Genomic DNA, 24,103 nt, shown 5'->3' with positions numbered 1-24,103 from the left:
CGGGCACCCCGAAGCAATTGCTGCGTTCAGTCTCCAGCTGGGACAGCGAGGATCCTCTGTGCTTCCCGGGGAACCGTAGGGCAGCAGCAGTCCGCGTCGTTGGCAGCCCAACGCTTCCTGATCACCACGGCAACCACCGCGCACGCGCAGTCGGTTACACGGAGGAGCGCGGGGAGCCCCCCCCAGGGCTCCGCCCCCGGCGCGCGCGCGTCACGTGGGGTGCGGCCTAGCGGCGGACACGGGGGCGGCGGCCGCGCGGGTCTGGCGGGACGAGTTCCGGAGACCGCGATTCTCACTGCAGGTACCGCACCCCTCCCCACCCCACCGTACCCGGCAGGGGCTGGGCGTCCAGGTCGCGGCCCCTGAGCCCCGAGGCCCTGCCCCATCCGGCCCCACCTCTGCGCCCCAGCCACGCCCCCCCCGAGACCCCGGCCCCTCACGCCGCGCGCCCCGCCGCATCCCGGAGCCCAGAACTCTTCGTTCCGCCCTTCCTGCAGCCCGGGCACCCGCTCGGGTCCCCGACGCGTGTCGTCCCCGGGCCTCGCGCGCGCCTCGTCCTTGGGGCTCGCAGACCCGGGGCCCCGAGACCGCCCTCTTTGTCCGTGCCTCTCTGTTCTCCCTTTCAAACGACTCGGTTCGAGTGGGTTCCGTGACACCGAGTTGATTCTGAGCGGCAGCCTTGCTTTTAGGGCCGGGTGCGACGACGATGGCCCAGCCGGGCGGGTGGTGCGCGCGCCTCTGGGCCCTGCCAGGTACCGGAGGGGAAGGATGGGAATACGAATGAGGCGTGGCCCTGTTGTGGAGGACGAGCCGCCCAGACTGATCCTCACCTCTGGGCGGTGACCACAGCCTGTGCTGATTCCCGTGGGCTCCCAACCAGGGCTCTGGACGGTGCTAGACCTTAGTCTGAATTCGTAGCTGTGGGACCCTGGGGTGTTACTTTCTTTGCCTCATTTCCCCCTCGTGTAAGCCGGATCGTTATCGTTCGGCCTTGTACGATTGAAGAAGGAATAAAGGGCGGCCCTAGTGAATAAAGCACGCAGAAGAAGATTTTTTTTAAATCAAGTCAGCCCTGCACACACCACGGCAGGCTGACTTGAAACCCTGCGCTAGTGGCTTAAGTTTATTGAGCTGTAAGGGACAGGCACTGTGAGAAGTGCTTTTCTGTATCACCTCCTTTAGTTCTCCTATACTCCGGGACAATTAGGCCCTGTTGCAGTTTGCTTCTCGTGCCTGGGATGAAGCGCCTGATCAAAAGCAGCTGATGGGAGGAAAGTAAAGTTTTCATTTTGGCTTACAGACTCCAGGGGAAGCACCATGATAGCAGGAAATGCATGGCATGAGCAGAGGCGGGTCATCACACCCTGGCCACAGCAGGATAGTGTGCCGAACTCTAGCAAGGGGGAGCTATAAACACCTCTAAGCCCACCTCCAGCAACACAGACCTCCAGCATAGCTCCACTTCTCAGATTGCCATCAGCTGGGGACCAAGCATTTGGAACACAGGAGTCTGTGATGAACATCTGATCCAAATCAACTCACCCTTTTTATAGAAGGAGAAAGTGCAGTATGGTGTAACTTCACCCAGGATGCACCGCACCATGTTTCAGTGGGGAACAGGATCCAAACCCAGGAATATTCCCAGGGCACATTTTACTTTTATTTATTAGAAAGAGAGTGGCAGATAGAGAATGGGTGCTCAGGGCCTCCAGCCATGTAAATGAACTCCATGCGCCCCTTTCTGTATCTGGCTTACTTGGGTCCTTGGGAGTTGAACCTGGGTCCTTTGGATTTGCAGGCAAACGCCTTAACCACTAAGTTATCTCTCCAGCCCCAGAGTTTAGACTGGTGCTACTTTTCAGTAGACTTTATTTGTGAGCAGAGAAAGAATGTGTGTGTGTGTATTGGGATGCCAAATCCTCTTGCCATTGCAAATGAACTCCAGACACATGTGCCACTTTGTGTATCTGGCTTTACATGGATACTGGGATACTGAGGAGTCAAACTTGGGCCAGCAGGCTTTGTGAGCAAGCACTTTTAACTGCTGAACCCATCTCTCCAGCTTTGAAAAATTGAGGTAAAATTCAACCATTTTAGCCATTTTGAAGTGTGCAACTTAGTACTCTTGTTGTTTGAAACCATCTTGTGTAGCACAGGCTGTTTTCAACTTGCTATGTAGCGGAGGATGACCGTGGACTTCTGTTCTTGTTCACCTCCTTAGTATACCATCATGCCCACTTTATGCAGTGCTGGAGATTGAACCCAGGGCTTTGTACATGTTAGGCAAGCATCCCATTAAATGAGCTACATCTCCAGTGTAATACTTTTTTTTAAAAAATATACATGTCATATAACCATCTCAGCTAATTCCAGAACATTTCCATCACCCTTAAAAAGAAACCATAATCTCATTAGTAGTTGGGCCCATTGTCACCACCTTCCAGCATTCCTAATTTGCTTTCTGTTTCTATGGATTTTCCCATAATGGACATTTTGTACATGTAATCAGGTAGTATATTGTGTATTAGTACCTCATTCCTTTTTAGGGTTGGATAATATTCTTTCTGTGATGAGTACCACATTTTGTTCATTTATCTATTTATTTTTTATTTTGTTTTGTTTTTCACTCTAGCCAAGGCTGACCTGGAATTCACTATGTAGTCTTAGGGTGGTCTTGAAGTCATGGTGATACACCTACCTCTGCCTCCTGAGTGCTGGGATTAAAGGCGTGTGCCACCACGCCCAGCTTTCATTTATCTTTTTTTAAAATTTTTTTTTGTTCATTTTTTATTTATTTATTTGAGAGCAACAGACACAGGGAGAAAGACAGATAGAGGGAGAGAGATAGAATGGGCGTGCCAGGGCTTCCAGCCTCTGCAAACGAACTCCAGACGTGTGCGCCCCCTTGTGCATCTGGCTAACGTGGGACCTGGGGAACCGAGCCTCGAACCGGGGTCCTTAGGCTTCACAGGCAAGCACTTAACCGCTAAGCCATCTCTCCAGCCCTTCATTTATCTTTTAATGAACATTTTGGCTTTTGTGAGTAAGGCTAATAGAAACACACACTAGAATGATTTAGTATGAGTAAAAGTTTTCAGTTTCGTTGGGTGTACGCCTAGGAGCTGGCTGCTGCTGTCTTAATTCTTACTGCATGCACAAATAGACATGAGCCTCAAGAGTATTGGATCTTGGATGAGAATCCTGGTTTCTGCTTCCCATGCTGCTGTCCTTTTCCCTGGACCTCAGTGCTACTTTAGTTGAATATCAAAAATTGGCAGCAGAAAGTAAGGAAGGAAATTCCAAAATGGGTGACCTACCAGTAAAACTTTGTTAAAGTGCTGATACAAAGTTTCATTTTTTTTTTCTCATCTCAAGAGTGGAACTTAAGCTTTGTGCACAAAGCAGTATTTGATTCTATTTATTAAATAAATATTGTATGCTTAGTGCTGAGCCAGGTGCTGTGGAGAGATATTAAAGATGCATGAGATCCCATTGGCTGCCCTTAGAAAATCCAGGAGTATTGCAATCTTAAATCTGAAAAACTAGACTGGAGAAATAGTTTACTGGGCTGGAGAGAGAGCTTAGCAGTTAATGCAGTTGCCTGCAAAGCCCAAAGACCCAGGTTTGATTCCCCAGGATCCACATAAAGCCAGATGCACAAGGTGGCGCATGTGTCTGGCATTCTTTTGAAGTGGCTAGAGGCCCATTCTCCCTGTTTCCCTCCCTCCCTCCCTCCCCCTCTCTCTCTATCTCCCATTCAAATAATAGTAACTTTAAAAAAATCTGAAAAATTGATTGAAAATTCTATGAGGAAATTCTTTCATGACTCTAGGCTAAGGTGGACTTTCTGAAATAAAACCTAATGAGGCCAGGTGTGGTGATGTACCTTTAATCCCAGCACTTGGGAGTCAGAGGTAGGAGGATTACCATCAGTCTGGGGCTGCAGAGCGAGTTCCAGGTCAGCCTGGGCTAGAGTGAGACCCTGCCTCAAAGACAACAACAGACTATACCCTCCCCCAACAAAAACACACTAATGAGCACCAGTCATAAAAGAGAGAGATGTGTGCGTTTGTCTACATGCAAACTAAAGAGATTGGGTTCATCAGGAGAGCTAGAGAAAGACACAAACAGTACTCATATCTGGAGTATGTACATAATTTGTAAAATTCTGAGAGAAAAAGAAAACAACAGGAAAAGGGGAAAAATGGAAACTGGCATTTCACAGATTCAAAAATACAAGAGCAGGGCTGGAGAGATGGCTTAGCGGTTAAGCGCTTGCCTGTGAAGCCTAAGGACCCCGGTTCAAGGCTCGGTTCCCCAGGTCCCACGTTAGTCAGATGCACAAGGGGGTGCACGCATCTGGAGTTCGTTTGCAGAGGCTGGAAGCCCTGGTGCGCCCATTCTCTCTCTCCCCCTCTATCTGTCTTTCTCTCTGTGTCTGTCACTCTCAAATAAATAAAAATTAAAAAAAAAGTTTAAAAAAATACAAGAGCATATACATTTCAGGAGAATTTCAGCTTCATTAATAATAAAAGAGTGTGAAAGTGACAGCCACTTCCTAGCTGTTAGCCTGTGGCAGCACTGGGGCACGTGTGTGAATTTGGTGTCACTCTGGAAAAGCATTGGCAGTAGGGAGTTGAAAACTTGAGTGACTGAATGCCTTGGGCCCACCAGCTCTACCTCAAAGCACAGGGGAGTTTTGCTCCCTGAATACACTGATGGTTGCAGCTGAGAAGGTTTTTTAGCTGGTCTCTCAGGAAAGCCAGACAGTTTACTTATCTGTCCATCTTGTCCCACCACCCATCCCTTTATCTATTTGTATGTCCATCCAGAGCATTTGACCACAGAAGCTATGACTTAGCACATAATTATTATCTTAGGGTTTTGGAGTTCACAGTCCACCTCACTGGACTAAGCCAAGGTCCTCAGCAGGGTGGGGTCCTTTTGGAGGCCCCAGCAGAGATTTTTCTCCTTGCTTCTGCCAGCTCTCTAGAATCACTCAGAACCCTTAACTGGTGACCACTGCTTCCTTCTCTACAGCCTGTAGAGACTCCCTACCCTCCACTCTGCCTCTGACCTTCCTGGAAAACCCAGACTGTTCCCTGACTTACTCAGGTCCTTAACTACAATGAAGTGCCCCTTGCCATAGGAGGTGCCATGTTTGCAGGGTGTGGGGATGAGGTGGATTGTACTCTCATTTGGTGGTTTTCTGATGGTCTTTTGTCTTCACATTTATTTTTCTTTAAAGAACTTTGACCAACCTATTTTGTGTTCTTCACCAACCTGGGTCTTGCTGGTTTGAGTAGCTGGTGATACTCAGTCAAGGCTGCTGTCCCAGAACTCTTGGTTCCAGGTGGTTTTTCTATGTGGTTTCATTGCGCTTTCACACCAGCACACCAAGTCAGCCCATGTGGATCTGGATAGAGTCACAGTCCTAGTTCTGAAACTTGGGAATAAGTCCAGGCACTTTCCTTGGACATTTTATAACCTGGACCCTCCAAAGCTCTCCCACCCGCTGTGTATACCCTAAGACCAGCGAGATGAGGGAGGGCTGCCCTGGGGTCTTACTCATCCCAAGAAACCCCTTCCTTCCTTCAACAGTGCTGTCCCCCAAACCAAGGCAAGTTAGGTGTAGTGGCACGTGCCTTTAATCCCAGAACTTGAGAGGGCGAGGTAGGTGTATTGTGAGTTCAAGACCAGACTGAGAGTACATAGTGAATTCTGGGTTAGTCTGGGCTAAAGCGAGACCTTATCTCAGGGAGAAAAAAAAAAAAAGGCAGATGCCAGGGAGCAATGATTACAGGCAGCTGTGTGTCCCCTTCCCAGGACCCCAGCTGGCTGCTAGTGCTTCATGCACCTGGGGTCCCTGGTGTTGTCATGGATTGCTTTTATTCTCCACTCTAATTTGGATGGGTTGTTTGTCTATTTGAAGAGGTGTTTCTGAGAAAGAGGCAGGGCAAAAGGACAGCACTCAAGGCTCAGGGGACTATTCCCCGTCACGCCCTCATGCCTCTCAATTTGTGATGAAGACAGTTTGCATTTTGCTGCCAATCTATGCATGAGAATTTTTGTGTTTTCTTGTTTTGAAAACTTTGATCATGGATTTACACAAAGTATTCCCAGCTGGGCTATGATGAAAGGAAAGGAATTTATTGTTGGCTTTTTTTTTTTTGGCTTTTCAAGGTAGGGTCTCACTCTAGCTCAGGCTAACCTGGAATTCGCTATGTAGTCTCAGGATAGCCTCCAGCTTGTGGCACTCCTCCTACCTCTGCCTCCTGAGTTGTTGTTGGCTTTTCTTTACAGCTTGGGGTTGAGAGAATAGAGCTGGGCTGTACCACAGGCCCCAGGCTGGCAGAAGGTAAGGAAAGCTCAGGGGCTGCAAAAACAGAAATCTTCTGATGTCAGATACCTGCTAGAGATTTGAGTCACTCTTCTTAAAAGTTGGGCTGGAGGGGCACCTGTCTCCCCCCCCACCCCTGTGCAGCACCCAGAGGCCCACCAGGCTTACTTTCCCTGCAACTTCACCTGCACACTTGGTACCGCTCCTAACCTCAGTGTGCTCACTGCAATGTGTACATCTGGCAATGGGTTGTTCACTTTCTCATGGAAAGTCTTGTTGGAACACATGAGCTGTGCACCCATCTTGTTAGATTCTGAATGTCTAGGTAATTTTTAGACATTTTGCCCTTCTTCTCCCTTGTGCTCTCTTTCAGTGCTGGGGATGGAAGATTCTTGCTTTGCATGTGCTAGGCAAACACTTTTCTGCAGAGATACATTTCTAGCCCTTGGCACTTTCCACTTGGATTACATTTTGCTTGAGAAGTCCTGGTATATGTGATCAATTATTATTTATTTTTATTTTTATTTTTTTGGCTTTTCAAGGTAGGGTCTCACTCTAGCCCAAGCTGACTTGGAATTCACTATGGAGTCTCAGGGTGGCCTTGAACTTACAGAGATCCTCCTACCTCTCCCTCCCAAGTGCTGGGATTAAAGGTGTGTGTCACCATGCCTAGCTTTTTTTTTCATTTACTTACTCTTTGGCCTGTTGTTAAGCTAGTTATGACAAAGATGCATGTATACTATTTTTCTTTTTTAACAATATTTTTACTTATTGCAGGAGGAGAGAGGGAGAGAATGGGTGCACCAGGGCCTCCTGCCACTGCAAGAAAACTCCATATATATCCACCACTTTGTGCATCTGTGGCTTTACATGGGTACTGAGGAATTGAACCCAGGGCCATCAGGCTTTGCAAGCAAGCATTTGCACAACCACTGAACCATCTCTCCAGCTCCATGTACACTTTTTAAAGTTATTACAGGAACTCCCAGTTTAGGATGGTTTAACACAGAATCTCAACTTTTAATCTCTGTTATGAGAAATCAGAGTTGGTCATTGTAGGGTGGATTTCATAGTGATAAGCATTCAGGCACCCAAGCCAGTCAGTATTTTGATGCCTCCCTGGCTCACTGGCATCTCCAGCCACAGCTGTGAGTAGGGACTCAGCTTCCTGGGACATGTCCACAGCTGGAAACTTTGAGAACAATCTTAGACCTGGTGTGGAAAGAGGAATACTTCTGAGACACATGATCCTGCCTCTGAATGCTTTTTGAGGACTTGGGGGCAGCAGATGGCACTGCCTTCTGTTATGTGGAAGAGTTGTGTGAAATACAGTAATTGTGCAAGCCACTTGCCTCTCTTCTCAGGAGGCTTCAGCTAGTCAGGTTCCTGAAGACTTATTACCCTAAAGAAGCTGTAATTTGGGCTAGAGATATGGCTTAGTGGTTAAGCACTTGCCTGTGAAGCCTAAGGACCCTGGTTCGAGGCTTGATTCTCCAGGACCCACATTAGCTAGATGCACAAGGGGGCACATGTATCTGGAGTTCGTTTGCAGTGGTTGGAGGCCCTGGCACGCCCATTCTCTCTCTCTCTCCATCTGTCTCTCTCTGTGTGTGTGTGTGTGTGTGTCTGTTGCTTTCAAATAAATAAATGAAAATAAACAAAAAATTAAAAAAAAAAAAGAAGCTGTAATTTAGTTGTGTTTTTTTTTTTTTTTGAGGTAGGGTTTTGCTCTAGCTCAGGCTGACTTGGAATACACTAAGAAGTCTCAGGGTGGCCTCAAACTCATGGAGATCCTCCTACCTCTGCCTCCTGAGTGCTGGGATTAAAGGTGTGAGCCACCACGCCTGTCTTGCTTGTTTTAGTTATTATGTATGCTTTACACTAAATGTTTGGTATATGTGCTTACTAAAATTAATGTCTTCATTCCCTCATCAACTTTGGCATTCAAAAACACTCATTTGTTTAATTATGTTTTATATTTGGTTACGTGGGTTTTTTTTTTTTTTTTAGTGTGTGTGTATAGTATATGTGGTATTTGTATGCTTGCGTATGTGCAGATGTGTGTGCCCCATGTGCACATGTGGGGAGGCCCCAGTATAACATCAAGTGCCCTCCTCTTTTGTACTTTATGCATTATTTCCTTGAAATGGAGTCTCTCAATAAACCTGGATCTGCCATCTGACCAGAGATCCCCAAAAATTCTCCTGTTTCTGTCCCCCTCAGAACTGGGTTAGAGGCATGCATGGCCACACCTAGGTCTAAAAAGATATTTATTTGCACACAGAGAGACAGAAGAGATAAATGTTCATGCCAGGGCTTCTAGCCACCGCAAATGAACTCCAAATGCATGTGCCACTTTGTGCACCTGGCTTTATGTGGGTACTGGAGAATTGAACCCAGGTTGTTAGACTTTGTAGGCAAGCACCTTAATGGCTAATACAGCTCTCCAGCCCCGCACCTAGCTTTTTATATGAGTGCCAGGAATCAAACACAGACCCTCATGCTTGCACAGCAAGTGCTTTTGTCCACTGAGCTATCTCCCCAGCCTGATTTTTGATTTTTGAGATAGAAAATCTTGTGGTTGAGGCTGGCCTGAACTTCTGCTTCCACCTGTCCACCTCTCCACTGTTATTCTGATCTCAGGCATGAGTGCTCAGATCTGATGACATTTTCATCACCTTGTTAAATGGTTATTTATTTATTTGATTTTTTTTAAGGCAAGGTTTCATTCTAGTCCAGGTTGAATGGAATTTACTATGTAATCTCAGGGTGACCTCTAATTTACAGCAATCCTCCTACCTCTGCCTCCCAAGTTCTAGGATTAAAGACGGGGCTGGAGAGATGGCTTAGCGGTTAAGTGCTTGCCTGTGAAGCCTAAGGATCCCGGTTGAGGCTCCATTCCACAGGACCCACATTAGCCAGATGCACAAGGGGGCACATGCATCTGGAGTTCGTTTGCAGTGGCTGGAGGCCCTGGCGCACCCATTCTCTCTCTCTCTCTCTCTCTCTCTCTCTGTCACTTTCAAATTAATAAATAAAAATAAACCAAAAAAATTAAAAATAAATAAATAAATAAAGGCATGTGGTAGTCATGCCCTGTCAATTGCCTGCTATTTTACTGAGGCATACTTAGTTCATGTTTGGATTGTTAGCATCTGTCACGATCTGTGGTATAAGTCAGGGCTTAGCAGTGCTCATTGTATGTACAGACTTGTGTGGGACATTTCTCAAACCTAGGGACCAGGCAAAGGTAATGCTGGGCAGAAGTACTAAGAGAAAGGACTTACTGTCACATCATGTGAGATCATCATTTCTTCAAGGGGTACCCCCTTTTATTTAATACACAAACAAATTTATATTTAAGTTTATGAATGCTTAGCTTTGTCTCAAGGGGATCGTGAGCTCTTTGAGGCAAAGGCCTTGTGTTAACACTACCCCTCTCTCCCTCAACTTGTTATATGGGTAGAAGGTCTTCTGCTCTTGCTGACTGTGATTAAGGAAAGATGCGCAGTGCACCCCCAAGCTGTCCTTTGCAATGTAAACTCTGCCCTTTTCAGTATTAGAGTAGGAGCTTTTTAGGTCACTTAACATACTGTGTTTACCTCTGTATCCACAACAGTGGCAAGTGTCAGAATTTGAGGGGGACTTTGGTAACTGTAAGTAGTTATATTGATTAATTTCCTTGGAAGGAAAGAACTTTATAAGACAGGTGTTAAACAGGTCATAAATTGGGACACTGGGCAGTCTCTTGGGGAAATTCCTCCTGTTCTTTGATTGCAGAGTTGGGAAGATGGGGTATTCTCACATCTGTCTTCACTCAGTCATGTTCTTTCTACTCATTCAGCAACGAGCAGCTATCTTTTCCTTCCCTGCAGGTTGCCATGGCTGCTGTTGACAGCTTCTACCTCTTGTACAGGGAAATCGCCAGGTCTTGCAATTGCTATATGGAAGCCCTGGCCTTGGTGGGAGCCTGGTACACAGCCAGAAAAAGCATCACCGTCATCTGTGACTTCTACAGTCTGGTCAGGCTGCACTTTATCCCACGCCTGGGAAGCAGGGCCGACCTGATCAAACAGTATGGAAGATGGGCCGTCGTCAGTGGTAACTTGAGTCATATCCAATTGTCTTTTGTGTTTATATAGTATTCTGAGTGGGTGCTTTCCTCAAGGAGGAGTTGAATTTAATGTGGTGTCTTCATGGAAGCATGCTGCTGAGAAAATAGCTCATGTGTCTTCCTACCTTCATCTCCGGAGCACTTGCCTCATGGCCTCATGATCTTTGTCCTTATTTCCACTAGCCCCTCATCTGCCCCACCTTCTACCCCTCACAATTTCTTTTCTCTCTCTTTCAAAATTATCCTATAAAGCCATCACCACTTTCAGAAATGTTCTGCCTATTTTGAATTTCATTTTGATTTATCACACTGTATCCTAGAAAAGCACATCCTGGCACCCCTACAAGTCAGATGGAAGTTTGGAAACAATTCTTACTGTGATGTTTGCTAATGTCCTGATTGTCAATGCCTTGTCTGTCTGTTGGGGTATCTGGAGAGTTTTTGGTATACAGGGTTCACTTACTATTTTCAATGGATAGATTTTAGAAGATACTTTATTTCTAGTGTGAATTTTTCTCTGATTAAACCTGGCAGTGAGTAGTTCCATGTGCTCTGTGAAAAGGAGCATGCAGTGTCACTCTCATGTTTCCTGGTTTGCATTGCAGGCGCAACAGATGGCATTGGAAAGGCCTATGCTGAAGAGTTAGCCAGCCGGGGTCTGAACATCATCCTGATTAGTCAGGATGAAGAGAAGCTGCAGGTGGTTGCCAAAGACATAGTGGAAACCTACAGTGTGGAAACCGAGATCATAGTTGCAGACTTCAGCAGAGGCCGTGAGATCTACACTCCAATCCAAGAAGCTCTAGAAGACAAAGACATCGGCATCCTGGTGAACAATGCAGGCGTTTTTTACCCCTATCCCCAGTATTTCACTCAGGTCTCTGAGGACACGCTCTGGAACATCGTAAATGTGAACATTGCCGCTGCTAGCCTGATGGTCCACTTAGTGTTACCAGGAATGGTGGAGAGGAAGAGAGGTGCTATCGTCACTGTCTCTTCTGGTTCCTGCTGTAAGCCCACTCCCCAGCTGGCTGCGTTTTCTGCTTCTAAGGTTAGGCTCTCCTTCCTGGAAGTACAATCCTAATGCACTGGGACATTTCTTAGAGTTTCTGGGTCATTGGTTGAGCTCTTTGTGACAAGCTCCCTTTGCTTTTGTTATAATTTTTCTTAAGATGGTAATAAAGTATTCTTGCTCTTGAATTTTCCGCCAGGCTAATGGTCTCCTCCTCCCTCTCTCCCTCAGGCTTATTTAGATCACTTCAGCAGAGCCCTGCAGTATGAATATGCTTCTAAGGGAATCTTCGTGCAGAGCTTGATCCCCTTCTCTGTGGCCACCAACATGACCACGCCTGGCAGTTTCCTGCACAGATGCCCATGGCTGGTGCCTTCACCAAAAGTGTATGCACATCATGCTGTTTCTACCCTGGGCATTTCGAAAAGGACCACAGGCTACTGGTCCCATTCTATCCAGGTAGCAGCATCAGTTGTTGTAATAGGGTGCTGTATTCTAAACCTTTGTGAGCTGTACTAAGCAACCTAGTGGAAGGCTGAGAATTGATCCCTAAGTCTCACGTTCTTTGTGAGTTCGGTTATGATTCAGTTATGGTGCCAGACTGTCTTGAGGGATGATTAAGCTAAATGCTTTTAAGGGCTGGGGTGATGGTTCAGTTGTAAAGGCCTTTCTGCACAAGCATTAGGACCTGAGTTTGGATCCCTAGTAACCCCATAAATGTGGTGGCCTACCTGTAATCCAGTGCTTGGGAGTCAGGGACTGGGGATCCTTGGGGTAAGCTGGCTAGCTAGACTACCTAAATTGAGTTGAGCTCTGGGTTTAAATGAGAGAGACTGCCTCAGTTTAAAAAAAAAAGTGGAAGTTGATCAAGGAAGACGCCTGATGTCAATCTCTGGCCTCCCTCCATATGGACAAATATGCAAAAACAGAATTTTCACATATTCAATCAGTGACATCTTTTTTTTCCTCAATATTTTTGTTTATTTTTATTTATTTGATAATGACATAGAGAGAAAGAGGCATATAGGGAGAGAAGAGAGAGAATGGGCACGCCAGGGCCTCCAGCCACTGCAAGCGAACTCCAGACGCTTGCGCCCTCTTGTGCATCTGGCTAACGTGGGACCTGGGGAATCGAGCCTCGAACCGGGATCCTTAGGCTTCACAGGCAAGCGCTTAACCGCTAAGCCATCTCTCCAGCCCATTTTTTTTCCTCAATTTTTATTAACATTTTCCATGATTATAAAAAAATCCCATGGTAATACCCTCCCTCTCCCCACTTTCCCCTTTGAAATTCCATTCTCCATCTTATCCCTCCCTGTCAGTGACATCTTAAACATGAAATATGCTGCTTCAGTGTAAGAACATAGAATGTAAAATATTGATGCTTATGGGAACCCCAAAGAAAAGACCCTGATGGTGAATGGAAGGGAACCTCAGTGAACAGCACAGTCTAGACACCCCAGAATAGGTTTATATTTCATGTAACTTATGTCATATAAATCTCAGAATATTCATGGACTCAATTTGTTCAAGAATAGAATTTTTTTAGTTTTTGTTCATACATGACAAAGATTTGGGTCTTCTAAGACGATTTTAACTTTGTGGGATATTTAAAGTTATGATTCTAAGTATTAAGTAAAAAATTCATAATGATTTATAATAATAACTTTATTTTTCATTATATGCCATAGAAAACAGATGTGCTGTACCAAGCATGGTTGCACATGCCTATAATCCCAGAACTCTGAAGTCTGAGGTAGGAGCATCCGCATGAGTTTGAGGCTAACCTGGGCTACGTTTACAGTGCAGGGTACATGTCAACATGGGCTAGACTGAGATTGTGCCTCAAAAATAAATAAATGTAGGGGATGGAGAGATGGCTTAGTGGTTAAGGCATTTACCTGTAAAGCCAAAGGACTCAGGTTTGATTCCCTAGTACCCATGTAAGCCAGATGTACAAAGTGGTGCATGCATCTCGAGTTTGTTTTCAGTGGCTGAGGCCCTGGCATGCCCATTTTCTATCTGCCTCTTTCTCTGTCTCTCATAAATAACTAATTTTTTTGTTTGTTTTGGTTTTTCAAGTTAGGGTCTCACTGTAGCCCAGGCTGACCTGGAATTCACTGTGTAGTCTCAGGGTGGCCTCTAACTCACAGCGATTCTCCTACCTCTACCTCCTGAGTGCTAGGATTAAAGGTGTGTACCACCACGTCCAGCAAAAAAAAAATTACTATCCTTTTTTTTTTTTTTTTTTGAGGTAGGTCTCACTCTGGCCCAGGCTGACCTGAAATTAATTATATAGTCTCAGGGTGGCCTTGAACTCCCAGTGATTCCCCTACCTCTCCCCCCCCCCCCCGACCTCCCTCCCCGAGTGCTAGGATTAAACGTATGTACCACCATGCCTGGCTTTTTAAAATTTTTATTTATTTGGGCTGGAGAGAGGGCTTAGCAGTTAAGCGCTTGCCTGTGAAGCCTAAGGACCCCGGTTCAGGGCTCGATTCCTCAGTACCCACATAAGCCGGTTGCACAAGGTGGTGCATACATCTGGAGTTCATTTGCAGTGGCTGGAAGCCCTGATGTGCCCATTCTCTCTCTCTCTCTCTGCCTCTTTCTCTCTCTGTCACTCTCAAATAAATAAATAATAAATAAAGAGAGACAAAAGAAAAATTACTAAGCCATCTCTCCAGCCCCAAAATATTTTATTTATTTATTTTCACAATTTTTATTAACATTTTCCATAATTATAAAAAACATCCCATGGTAATACCTCTCCCCCCAATATTTTTTTAATAAAATAAATGTGCCTGAATATAGAATTTATTTAGAGTTTTTATAATCACAGAACAAATATTTTTGGGACCATTACCCTAAAAATAACTGCTTTACCACCACAAAGTAAACATATAAGTAAATCAGTGGTTAGTTTTTACATGTATCAAAGGGTTAGCTATAGCTTTTTTAAATTAGTAGCAATTTATTTAAGAGGTTGCTTCCAGGTTCTTAATCACTTGAGAATAGCAGAGAAACCTACAAAGTACTTTTAGGTTGGATGTGTTAGTGTAACCCTATCACCCCAGCACTTGGGCAAGAGGATTAAGAGTTCAAGGCCAGCCTGGGCTACATAGTGAGACCCTGTATCATAAAAATAAAATAATATAGAAAAGTAGTTTTAGAAGCCACTGGCTTTGAAGTTCTCTTAGAAAATAAGATAAGGGATGGAGGGATGGCTTAGTAGTTTAAGGCACTTACCTGCAAAGCTAAAAGACTCGTATTTGATTCCCCATGACCCACATAAGCCAGACGCACAAGGTGGTGCATGTGTTAGGAGTTCACTTGCTAGAGGCCCTGGCACATCCATCCATTTTCTCTGTCTCTCTCAAATAAATAAAATAAACTTTTTTTTTTGTTAAATTTAAAAAAAATAGAAAAGAAGATATAAGGCTTGGGGATGGCTAAGTAGATAAGGCACTTGCCATTCATACATGAGTACCAATAGGTTCCCAAAACCCATGTAAAGCTGGATGCAGTAGTGCTAGTATATGTAATTCTGGTATGGCTACTGCAAGAAGGGGGATAGAGACAGGAGAATCACTCAGAAGCTTACAGGCCAGTTAACGTAGCTAATGCAGCGATAGACAAGGGACCCTTCTTCAACCATGGTAAAAGGTGAGGATTGACACTTAAGGTTGTCTTCTGACCTCCGTACATGCACCTTGGTGCAGGCATGTACACATACACATGAATACCAAAAAAAAAAAAAAAAGAAAGAAAGATTCCGATGCCAAGAGATTTTGACTATTGATTTTTGGTTTTTCAAGGTAGGGTCTCACTCTAGCCCAGGCTGACATGGAATTCACTATGTAATCTCACGGTGGCCTCGAACTCATGGTGGTCCTCCTGCCTTTGCCTCCTGAGAGCTGGTATTAAAGGTGTACACCGCCATGCCTGGGTTACCACCATCATTTTAATCACAATTAACTTTGTTTACATTGAATAATTAAAAAGATATTTTTAGGTTTGGAAAGAGGGTTTAGCAGTTAAGGCAGTTGCCTGCAAAGCCTAAGGGTCAAGGTTTGATTCCCCAGAACCCACATAAGCCAGACACACAGGTGACACATACACACAAGGTCATACATGCACACATGGTGGTGCATGCATCTGGAGTTCTATTGCAGTGGCTAGAGGCCCTGGTGTGCCAATTCTCTCACTCTCTTATAAAAAATATATTTAGTTTTGTTTTTAGTTTTTTCGAGGTAGGGTCTCATTCTAGCCCAGGCTGACCTTGAACTCACAGCAGTCCTCCTAACACTGCCTCCTGAGTGCTGGGAGGCACCACCACACCTAGCTCTATTTTTATTTTAGAAAGAAGGAAGGAGGGAGGGAGGGAGAGAGAGAAAGAGAGAGAAAGAGAGAGAGAAAGAAAATAGAGGTATACCAGGACCTTCTGCTACTGCAAACAAATTCCAGATGCCTGCACCACTCCCTGCTTCTGGCTTTATGTGGATAATGGAGAATCAAACATAGGCCATCAGGGTTTATAAGCAAATGCCTTTACCACTGAGGGCCATCTCTCCAGCCCTAATTGACTATTTTTAAAGTTAGTTTTATTTATTTGCATGTTGTATGTATGGGTGCACCAGGGTCTCTTGCCATTGCAAATAAGTGCCAGATGCTTCTGTCACTTTAAAAAAATATTTTTTCTTTATTTACAAGCGGGGGGGGGGGTGTGCACACACACTAAGAGTATGGGCACATCAGGGCCCCTAGCCACTATATACAAACTCCATACACAAGTGCCACTGTGCATCTGGTTTTATGTGAGTACTGGGGAATTGAATCCGAGTTGTTAGGCTTTGCAGGGAAGCCTCTTAATTACTGAGACATCTCTCCAGCCCATTTCTTTTGTTTATTTTCAAGGTAGGATCTCCTTCTAGCCCAGGCTGACCTAAAACTCACTCTGTAGTCACAGGCTGGCCTCAGAACCAGTGATTATCCCACTCTGCCTTCTGAGTGCTGGGAATTAAAGGCATGTGTCAACCTACTTGCAAAATACATATTTTTTTATTTACAAGTAGACAAAGAGGTAGAAGAGACACAGAGAGAATGGGTGTGCCAGGTCTGCCAGCCACTGTAAATGAACCCCAGATGAATGCGCCACTTTGTGCATCTGTCTTTATGTGGGTACTGGGAAATTGAACCCTGGGTCATTAGGCTTTGCAGGCAAGCTCCTTAACCATTGAGCAATCTCTCCGGCTCATTCTACCACTTTTTGTAATTGGCCTTATGTGGGTGCTGGGAAATTGAACCCAGGCCTTGTAGGCTTTTGCAAGAAAATGCCTTTAACCATTGAGCAATCTCCTCAGTCCTTGATGAACTTTTGTCAAGTGGTTCAGGCTTGTAATCCTAGATACTGGGAGGCTGAGACAGGAGGATTGCAAAATTCAAAGCCTGCTTGAGCTGTACGTATGTATGTATAGAGAGAGCAAGTTGAAGTCTGGGTGTCTTAGCAAGATTCCATCTCAGAGTAAAAAAAATAGGGCCTGGCGGAGGGGGATGGCTCATTCAGTGCAATGCTTGCCATGCAAGCATGAGGACTTAAATTCAGATCCCCAACACCCAGGTAAAATCTGGGCATGGTGGTACATACCTGTAATCTCATAACTGGCGAAGTGAGACAGGTGGGTCCTAGGACTTGCTGGCTAGTTAGTCTAACCCAATCACTGAGCTTTAGGTTCAACACAAGACACTGTCTCAAAGAACAAGGTGGAAAGTGACCAGAAAGAAACCTGACATTGACCTTTTGCCTCTGCACACACATATGCACATGTGCACCCATATGCATACAAACCTGCATACCCACATATTGTCAATCTTTTTTTCTTTTTACAAAGATTTGATTCATCAATCATTGTTTTGACTAAAACATTTCTCTGGTGGTTCTGGCTATTGTGAATTCTTGTGTAGCTATATTTCTTCTGGATGCAATTTGCCTAAGTCACAAAGGTCTAAGTTTGCTCAAACGCTTAGCCTTCTGTCAGCCTATAAGAAAGAATTTTTTAAAATTTTTATTTAAAGGGGAGAGACAGAAAAATAGAGAACAGGCACCACAGGGCCTTCAGCCACTGCAAACGAACTCCAGACGCATGTTCCACCTTGTGCATCTAGCTTATGTGAGTACTGAGGAATTGAACCTAGGTCCTTAGGCTTCACAGGCAAGCACCTTGACTGCTAAGCCATCTCTGCAGCCCAAGAAAGAAATTTGAGATGTGTCAAATAGTGTGAAGTTTCAGTATGTGCTGTCCCTTCCAGTCCATCTTGCACACTGTGCGTTCAATGAAATGACAACCCTCAGTTCATGAGTTGATGAGAGGAGGAAGTCTGTAGTCAGTGTGCATGGTAGAGAGCTACACAGGCAGTGAACACTGAGTGAGCAGTTCCTCCTGCTGGACATGGGGCTCAGTGGGATGGTAGATGCAGCCAGAAGTTTGAAGGAAAGGCTTGTAGCTTCAAAAGTCATTGACAGCTTCAGAAGATAGGTGGCATAAGAGGAGGTGGCAATCCGGTATGGTAATAGCTAGTGAGAGCTATTCATGTGTTGTCTTTGAGGGTCTTGGGAATTGGTTCAGAGAAGTGGAGGTGGCAGTTGCATAGAGAGAGCTCATGTAAGACATTTGTGGGGGAGACAGAAGCTTGAGGGTTGGTAGCATTGATTGCATGGCTGCTTTGTGCATTGACAAGAACAGAGATTTTAGTGATTGTCTGAATCCCCAGCATTGTGAGGAGAAGTGGGGGAAGGAGGTCTAGCCAGGGGTGAGGAAAGCCCTATGGGGCTGTCCGAGGCAAAATCTCTCAGCTCAGGGCCCACTCCAGCTGGGAAGAGTGGTGCCAGTACACACTACTCACAACCACTCTGCTGCTGAGAGAACTCAAGTGTGAGGGTCAATTTCATGATCCTTGGGCTTTTTTCCATCCCTGTTGATCCCACTTAGTCCCTTCCATTGTCAAGCTCTGCCTGCCTTATTTGCACCTTCATTGCTAGTGTTGACTTCCAACACCTTAGTGTGTGCATTTACTGTTGTCTTCCTGGTCTCCAGGTCCCAAGGTCGTCCTGAGCAGTGTCACTTTAGGGGCTGCCATTGGTTTTTTCTGCCAGGAGCTCTGATTTTTTAAGGCGGAACAGACAGATCAGGACCCTAGATGTGACTCAAACCTTAAAGAACCTGTAACCCCTCCTCCAGCCATCTTCACATCCCCTCATACTTCATCCTAGGACAAAGAGTAGGACTTTCCTTCCCTGTGTGACTGAAGGCAATGGGTTTGCATCTTGGTGAATGCAAAGCCAAAATAAGCACAGCAAGACAGGAAAAAGTGGAGAGAGGTTTATTGCCTGCAGCAGGGGAGGAGAGCAGGAAGTTATTTCCAAAGCAGTATTGCCCTGACCACAGGAAACAGCCTATTCCTGAGTACACTCAGTTGAAGGTCACGGAGGTTAAAGCGATAGGCAGGAATGCTTCTGGACATGCTAATTTACACCATAAGATTGAAGCTGCAAATAAAGGAAAGGGTACTTCAAAAGTGCGTTAACATAGGAGTCTGCCACTAACGATACCTGCTTCATTTATTGACCAACATATGTACTTGCTGTTGTCTTAAAGCTCAGTGCTCAGCCCTTATCTGTCCATACTGAGGGTCAGTTCTTCTCTCCCCTTTCCTTAGCACCACATCCTGCTAGACGCCAAACCCTTCCTTGCATGCTGGAGATGGTTGTCTCCACTGCAGCCCCTTGGGAAGCTGGCAGAGCATCCCCTCTCCACTAAGTAAACACTTAAGTATGAATAACAAATATCACCTGCAGGCTCCCAGCCTCATCTGTCTCAGGTGCCTGCGTTTTTATGTGAGCCACTCGTAAAATCCTGCCAAACTATAAGACTGCTTTTATTTCCTTGGGTTTGCTTTTTTTTTTTTTTTTTTTTTTTTCCCCCTTGACGTAGGGTTTCACTCTAGTTCAGGCTGACCTGGAATTAACTATGTAGCCTCTCTGCCTCCCTAGTGCTGGGGTTAAAGGCATGTGCCACCATGCCTGGCCCTTGGGTTTGCTTTTGGTCACACACTCCCGGAGGAAGTAATCAGGCCTGTTCCCATAAACCTGTCTGTTGAAGGATATCCAAGGGTACTGCCATTACTTCCCAAAGAATGCCATTAGATGCTGGGTTCCTGCCTCCAAAGTGGCTGACCTAAAGTTTCTGTGCAGCTTGCTAAGCACAACTGTGTCTTGGAGACCATCAGCAAGCAGTTAGTGATTTAGGGATCTGTGTAGCCTCCTTGCAGATGTCAAAGAAGGTTGGGTGACTTTTATTCTCATGTTTCAGCTCAGTTCAAGGCTAGACTGTCAGTACCCTTAGGAGTCTGTCTGTGTCTTCCTAAGTGAGTTTTTTTTTTTTTTTTTTTTTTTGGTTCAGTGTTGGGCACATCTGTAAGGGACACACAGGGGTTCTCCATCTCAGCTCCTATGGCATTTGGGTGGGATTGGTAGTTCCTGGTTGTGGGAAGCTGTTATGTGTTAGGGATGTTGAGAAGCACCCTAGCCCTCTCCTAGATACCATCGGCACCCAACTCCAGTGGTTTATGTGTGTTTGCTTGTTTTCTTGAGGTAGGATCTCGCTGTAGCCCAGGCTGACCTGGAATTCACTATGTAGTCTCAGAGTGACCTCAAACTCATAGCAATCTTCCTACCTCTGCCTCCTGAGTGCTAGGATTAAAGGCATATACCACCATGCCTGACAAACTTTGTAATTCTTTTTTTTTTAAATATATTTTTCTATTTTTTTTTTTTTTGTTGTTGTTGTTGTTTTTCGACGTAGGGTCTCACTCTAGCTCAGGCTGACCTGGAATTCACTATGTAATCACAGGGTGGCCTTCAACTCACGGTGACCCTCCTACCTCTGCCTCCCGAGTGCTGGGATTAAAGGCGTGCACCACCATGCCCAGCTTCTTTTTTTTAATATTAAAAATATTTAAATTATTTATTTGAGAAGGAAGAGGCAGAGAGAGAAAGAGAGAGAAAGAGAAAGAAAGGACCTGCCAAGGCCTCTAGCCATTGCAAACAAACTTCAGACTTATGTGCCACCTTGTGCATTTGGCTTATGTGGGTCCTGGGGAATTGAACTTGGGTCCTTTGGCTTTGTAGGCAAGCGCCTTAACCGCTAAGCCATCTCTCCAGCCCTGACTTTGTAATTCTTTTTTTTTTTTTAAATTTCTTTTTGTTCATTTTTTATTTATTTGAGAGCAACAGATATAGAGAGAAAGACAGATAGAGGGAGAGAGAGAGAATGGGCGCGCCAGGGCTTCCAGCCTCTGCAAACGAACTCCAGACGCGTGCGCCCCCTTGTGCATCTGGCTAACGTGGGACCTGGGGAACCGAGCCTCGAACCGGGGTCCTTAGGCTTCACAGGCAAGCGCTTAACCGCTAAGCCATCTCTCCAGCCCATTTCTTAACCAATGGATACAGTAAGTCAAGATAGAGTTGTGGGTTGGAGAGATGGCTTAGCGGTTAAGGCGCTTGCCTACAAAGCCAAAGGACCCAAGTTCAATTCCCCAGGACCCACATAAGCCAAATGTACAAAGGGACGCATGTGTCTGGAGTTTGCAGCAGCTGCAGACCCTGGCGTGCCCATTCTCCCTCCCTCCCTCTCTCTGTCTATCCCCATCTTTCTCTCTCTTTCAAGTAGATTTTTTTAAAAAAGATGAGTTGTATCCCTATGTGCAAAAGGGGATAGATGCTATGGTAGTGACCACATATGTATGTTACTCATCATAAAGTGAATTGAGAGGGTAGTGTCTTGTTTAAAAGTAGCTATTCAGGGTTGGAGGGATGGCTTAGTAGTTAAGGCGTTTGCCTGCTAAGCCAAAGGGCCCTGGTTTGATTACCCAGGACCCACATTAGCCAGATGCACAAGGGGTCGCACACATCTGGAGTTTGTTTGCAGTGGCTGGAGGACCTGTTGCTCCCATTCTCTCTCTCTTTCATTGTCAAATAAGTATTCTTTAAAAGTAGCTACTCAATGAGTAAGTTCTTGAGGGCTTTGTTCTCTGTTGTGTTGAATGTGGTTGTGATGGACTGTGGGGTTAAATCATTTGCTGATCTGTGTCCTTATTTCTTCAGCATTGACAGCTTGGGATTCTAACCTTATTTCCTGTTTTTCTCATTTGTAGTTTCTTTTTGCACAATATATGCCTGAGTGGCTCTGGGTGTGGGGAGCAAATCTTCTCAATCGCTCCTTACGGAAAGAGGTCTTATCCTGCCAAGCTTGAATCAGGAAGATGGGGAGAAGCCTGGCCAATTCATGGCAACCTGCAGTATTCCGACATTTGGAAAAGCATATTTAATTTATGTATTTTCTTTTACCAAGTTCCTAGCATACTGTTTTTATCGTCCTTTGCAAGTCAGACTATCAGAGTGCTGGTAGAAAACCTCAAGGGCCATGTGGATGGCACAGAGGAAACAGCCACAAAGGATGAGAACTGATGGAAGAGACCTAACTGGCAATGCTTTCTCTCTAAGCTTTTCAAAAGTTATGTGGTCCGTGCTGTCCTAGGAACCATGGCAGTCTACCACCTAAAATATGTCTTGCCTGTTTTTACAACTTCTGATGAGGTTTATTTTTTAATGATTACTTCATAGATGACTGTAGTATTTGCTTTCATATGTTTTGACAGGAGGACTACTGAAAAGTGTTACTTTGTGACTGTGAGTACAGGTGTCGTTGGCAGCAGAGATGGGTGTCTATGTGCATACACTACCCTGTGCTGAGGCTTCCTTGGAGTGCTGTGTGTCTGAGCAACTTTGTCTTCAAAAGAGATTTCTTGTGAAGACATTGTAGCATGGGGCCTTACGATATTGACAGTATAGGTTATTCCTTTTCCTACTATAAGCAGGCCTGCCCACGTCTGCACTGTAGGTTTGCCATCTAATGCTGCTTCCTCCAAGGTGTTTCTATTTTCCCAACTCTGTGGAATGACTGAATTCCTAGGTTTTGGTTCATAATGGGTAACCTCAGACATCTCATGATTTCTAAGGTAATTACTATGGATAAGTAGTGATTTCTCAGTGTAATCCATTTTGTAAGTGAAACAGCCTTTAGAGCTTGTTGTATCTGGTTTTCATATACTTTTCTATGTAATGTTATTCCATCCTAGTAATATCATTGATAGAAACATCAAGTATTTATGGGATAATTGTTAAAACATGGGTAAATTATGTGTGATATGATGTATATGTTGAAATAATGTCAGAAGGTCATTTTTGGTCTGTTATGAATTTATGCATTGTAGTAAATACTTTTATTGGTATGAAGATAATTTACACAACCCTCCACAATGTGGGTGAACATTGAAATGTACTGTGTTGTCTTTAATTCCTGTCTTATAAAACCAACCATTTCTAAGGGTCTCATCCCTAGCACTTGGGAAGCTGCAAGCCATTATACCAATGCAGCAGCATGTGCAGATTAAAAATTCAGAGCTTAAAATGTGGCCCTGATGCGGAAGCTAGGAAACTGTTTGAACATCAGGACCGGTATGGAATGATGTTAGGTGACATCCCCCCCTAAGTAGGCCCAAGCGCACTTTTATTTTGAACATACACTATTGCCCATGACATTTCTTAGGTCATTTTCAGCTGTAACTTGGACTCAGAAGATCAGTGGCTACGTTCCAAAGTTCTTTCACTCCTATCTTATCTTCAAAATGTAAAGTGCTGAGCAAAATGCATGCTTGGAGATACTATGTAATGGCAGAGGTGTTGATGGAGATGACCGGGAATCCTCTCAACTTCATGCTGCGCTGATGTGAGCTCTAATGGATGTATAACAGGCAGCACAATTTTGTGACAGCATTGTCCAGCCAGGCAGGCTGGTGCATGTCTGTAACCCTACTTAGGAGGTGAAGACAGGAGGCTTGAGAGTTCAAGGCCAGCCTAGGCTATGTAGTGAGACCTTGTCTTAGACAAAACTGTAACAGAAACACATAGTGCATTCTTTGTAGGATTCTGTCTCCCGTATTCAGACTTACTGATCAGGCATGGAGTCCTTGATACCTGATGAGGACAAGGAAACAATCTAGTCCTTGACAGGGCATTGCCCATGGTGCTCATCTGTGCAGATACAGTGCTCGGTGACAGTAAGTACCTTTGGTGAAAGGTCAACACCAAGACTTTCCCTTAGGCCTTTAGCTAAAATATCCTCCCCACCCCCAAAGCTCATTTGAGTGTTAATCAGACCACTGTGGATGTGGTTTCTTAGAATGTAGAAAATATGAACCTTTGAAAATTATTCCGTGAAGTGAAATGAAACAATAAAAGTGTTGCACTGGCTTCCCTGGAAGGTTTTGCTGCTCAGATTTTTACACTGGTGGAAAGGTTCCTTTTTTTTTTCTTGTGGAAGTAATGAACAAAGTTAGCCTGTGAACACCTGAGGTTGTGATTGATACTTGGGTAAAACTCTGTGCACACCATGTGCCTCATCAGCCTGAAAAGTACCAGAGGGGATTTGGTTCTTGTTTGGTGTCTGAGCAGGTGAAGATGAGTCAGTGAATTTGGTAATGTGGAAATGGTAGGTATCTCGCCATTTCACTCATGTGGTGG

At 44.9% G+C, this 24,103-nt stretch overlaps 1 protein-coding gene across 3 annotated transcripts; it reads left to right on the top strand.

Moving 5' to 3' along the window:
* Positions 1–218: 218 nt before the first annotated feature.
* Positions 219–23,833, top strand: Hsdl1 (hydroxysteroid dehydrogenase like 1). 3 transcript variants are annotated; one of them, XM_045141449.1, is made up of 5 exons: positions 219–301; positions 10,216–10,441; positions 11,060–11,505; positions 11,698–11,925; positions 21,676–23,833. In XM_045141449.1, the coding sequence occupies exons 2-5, from the start codon at positions 10,222–10,224 to the stop codon at positions 21,772–21,774; spliced, it is 993 nt and encodes a 330-aa protein (XP_044997384.1). In that variant the 5' UTR covers positions 219–301; positions 10,216–10,221; the 3' UTR covers positions 21,775–23,833. The 3 variants fall into 3 exon arrangements, with proteins under 3 accessions (XP_044997384.1, XP_044997394.1, XP_004659633.1); XM_045141459.1 differs by having other exon boundaries at positions 226–301; positions 10,257–10,441; XM_004659576.2 differs by lacking the exon at positions 219–301 and adding an exon at positions 620–752.
* Positions 23,834–24,103: the final 270 nt, after the last annotated feature.

Source organism: Jaculus jaculus, chromosome 1 (genome assembly GCF_020740685.1).
Source record: "Jaculus jaculus isolate mJacJac1 chromosome 1, mJacJac1.mat.Y.cur, whole genome shotgun sequence".
Taxonomy (NCBI): domain Eukaryota; kingdom Metazoa; phylum Chordata; class Mammalia; order Rodentia; family Dipodidae; genus Jaculus; species Jaculus jaculus.
The sequence above is the reverse complement of the archived record's forward strand: the minus strand, read 5'-3'. Positions and strand labels throughout refer to the sequence as shown.

What these genes read in the sequence shown, in the direction of transcription:
- Hsdl1 (XM_045141449.1), top strand. Translation starts at nt 10,222, where the DNA reads ATGGCTGCTGTTGACAGCTTCTACCTCTTGTACAGGGAAATCGCCAGG. An exon ending in AAGATGGGCCGTCGTCAGTG is followed by an intron (nt 10,442 to 11,059) that starts GTAACTTGAGTC and finishes TTTGCATTGCAG; the next exon opens with GCGCAACAGATGGCATTGGA. An exon ending in CTGCGTTTTCTGCTTCTAAG is followed by an intron (nt 11,506 to 11,697) that starts GTTAGGCTCTCC and finishes TCTCTCCCTCAG; the next exon opens with GCTTATTTAGATCACTTCAG.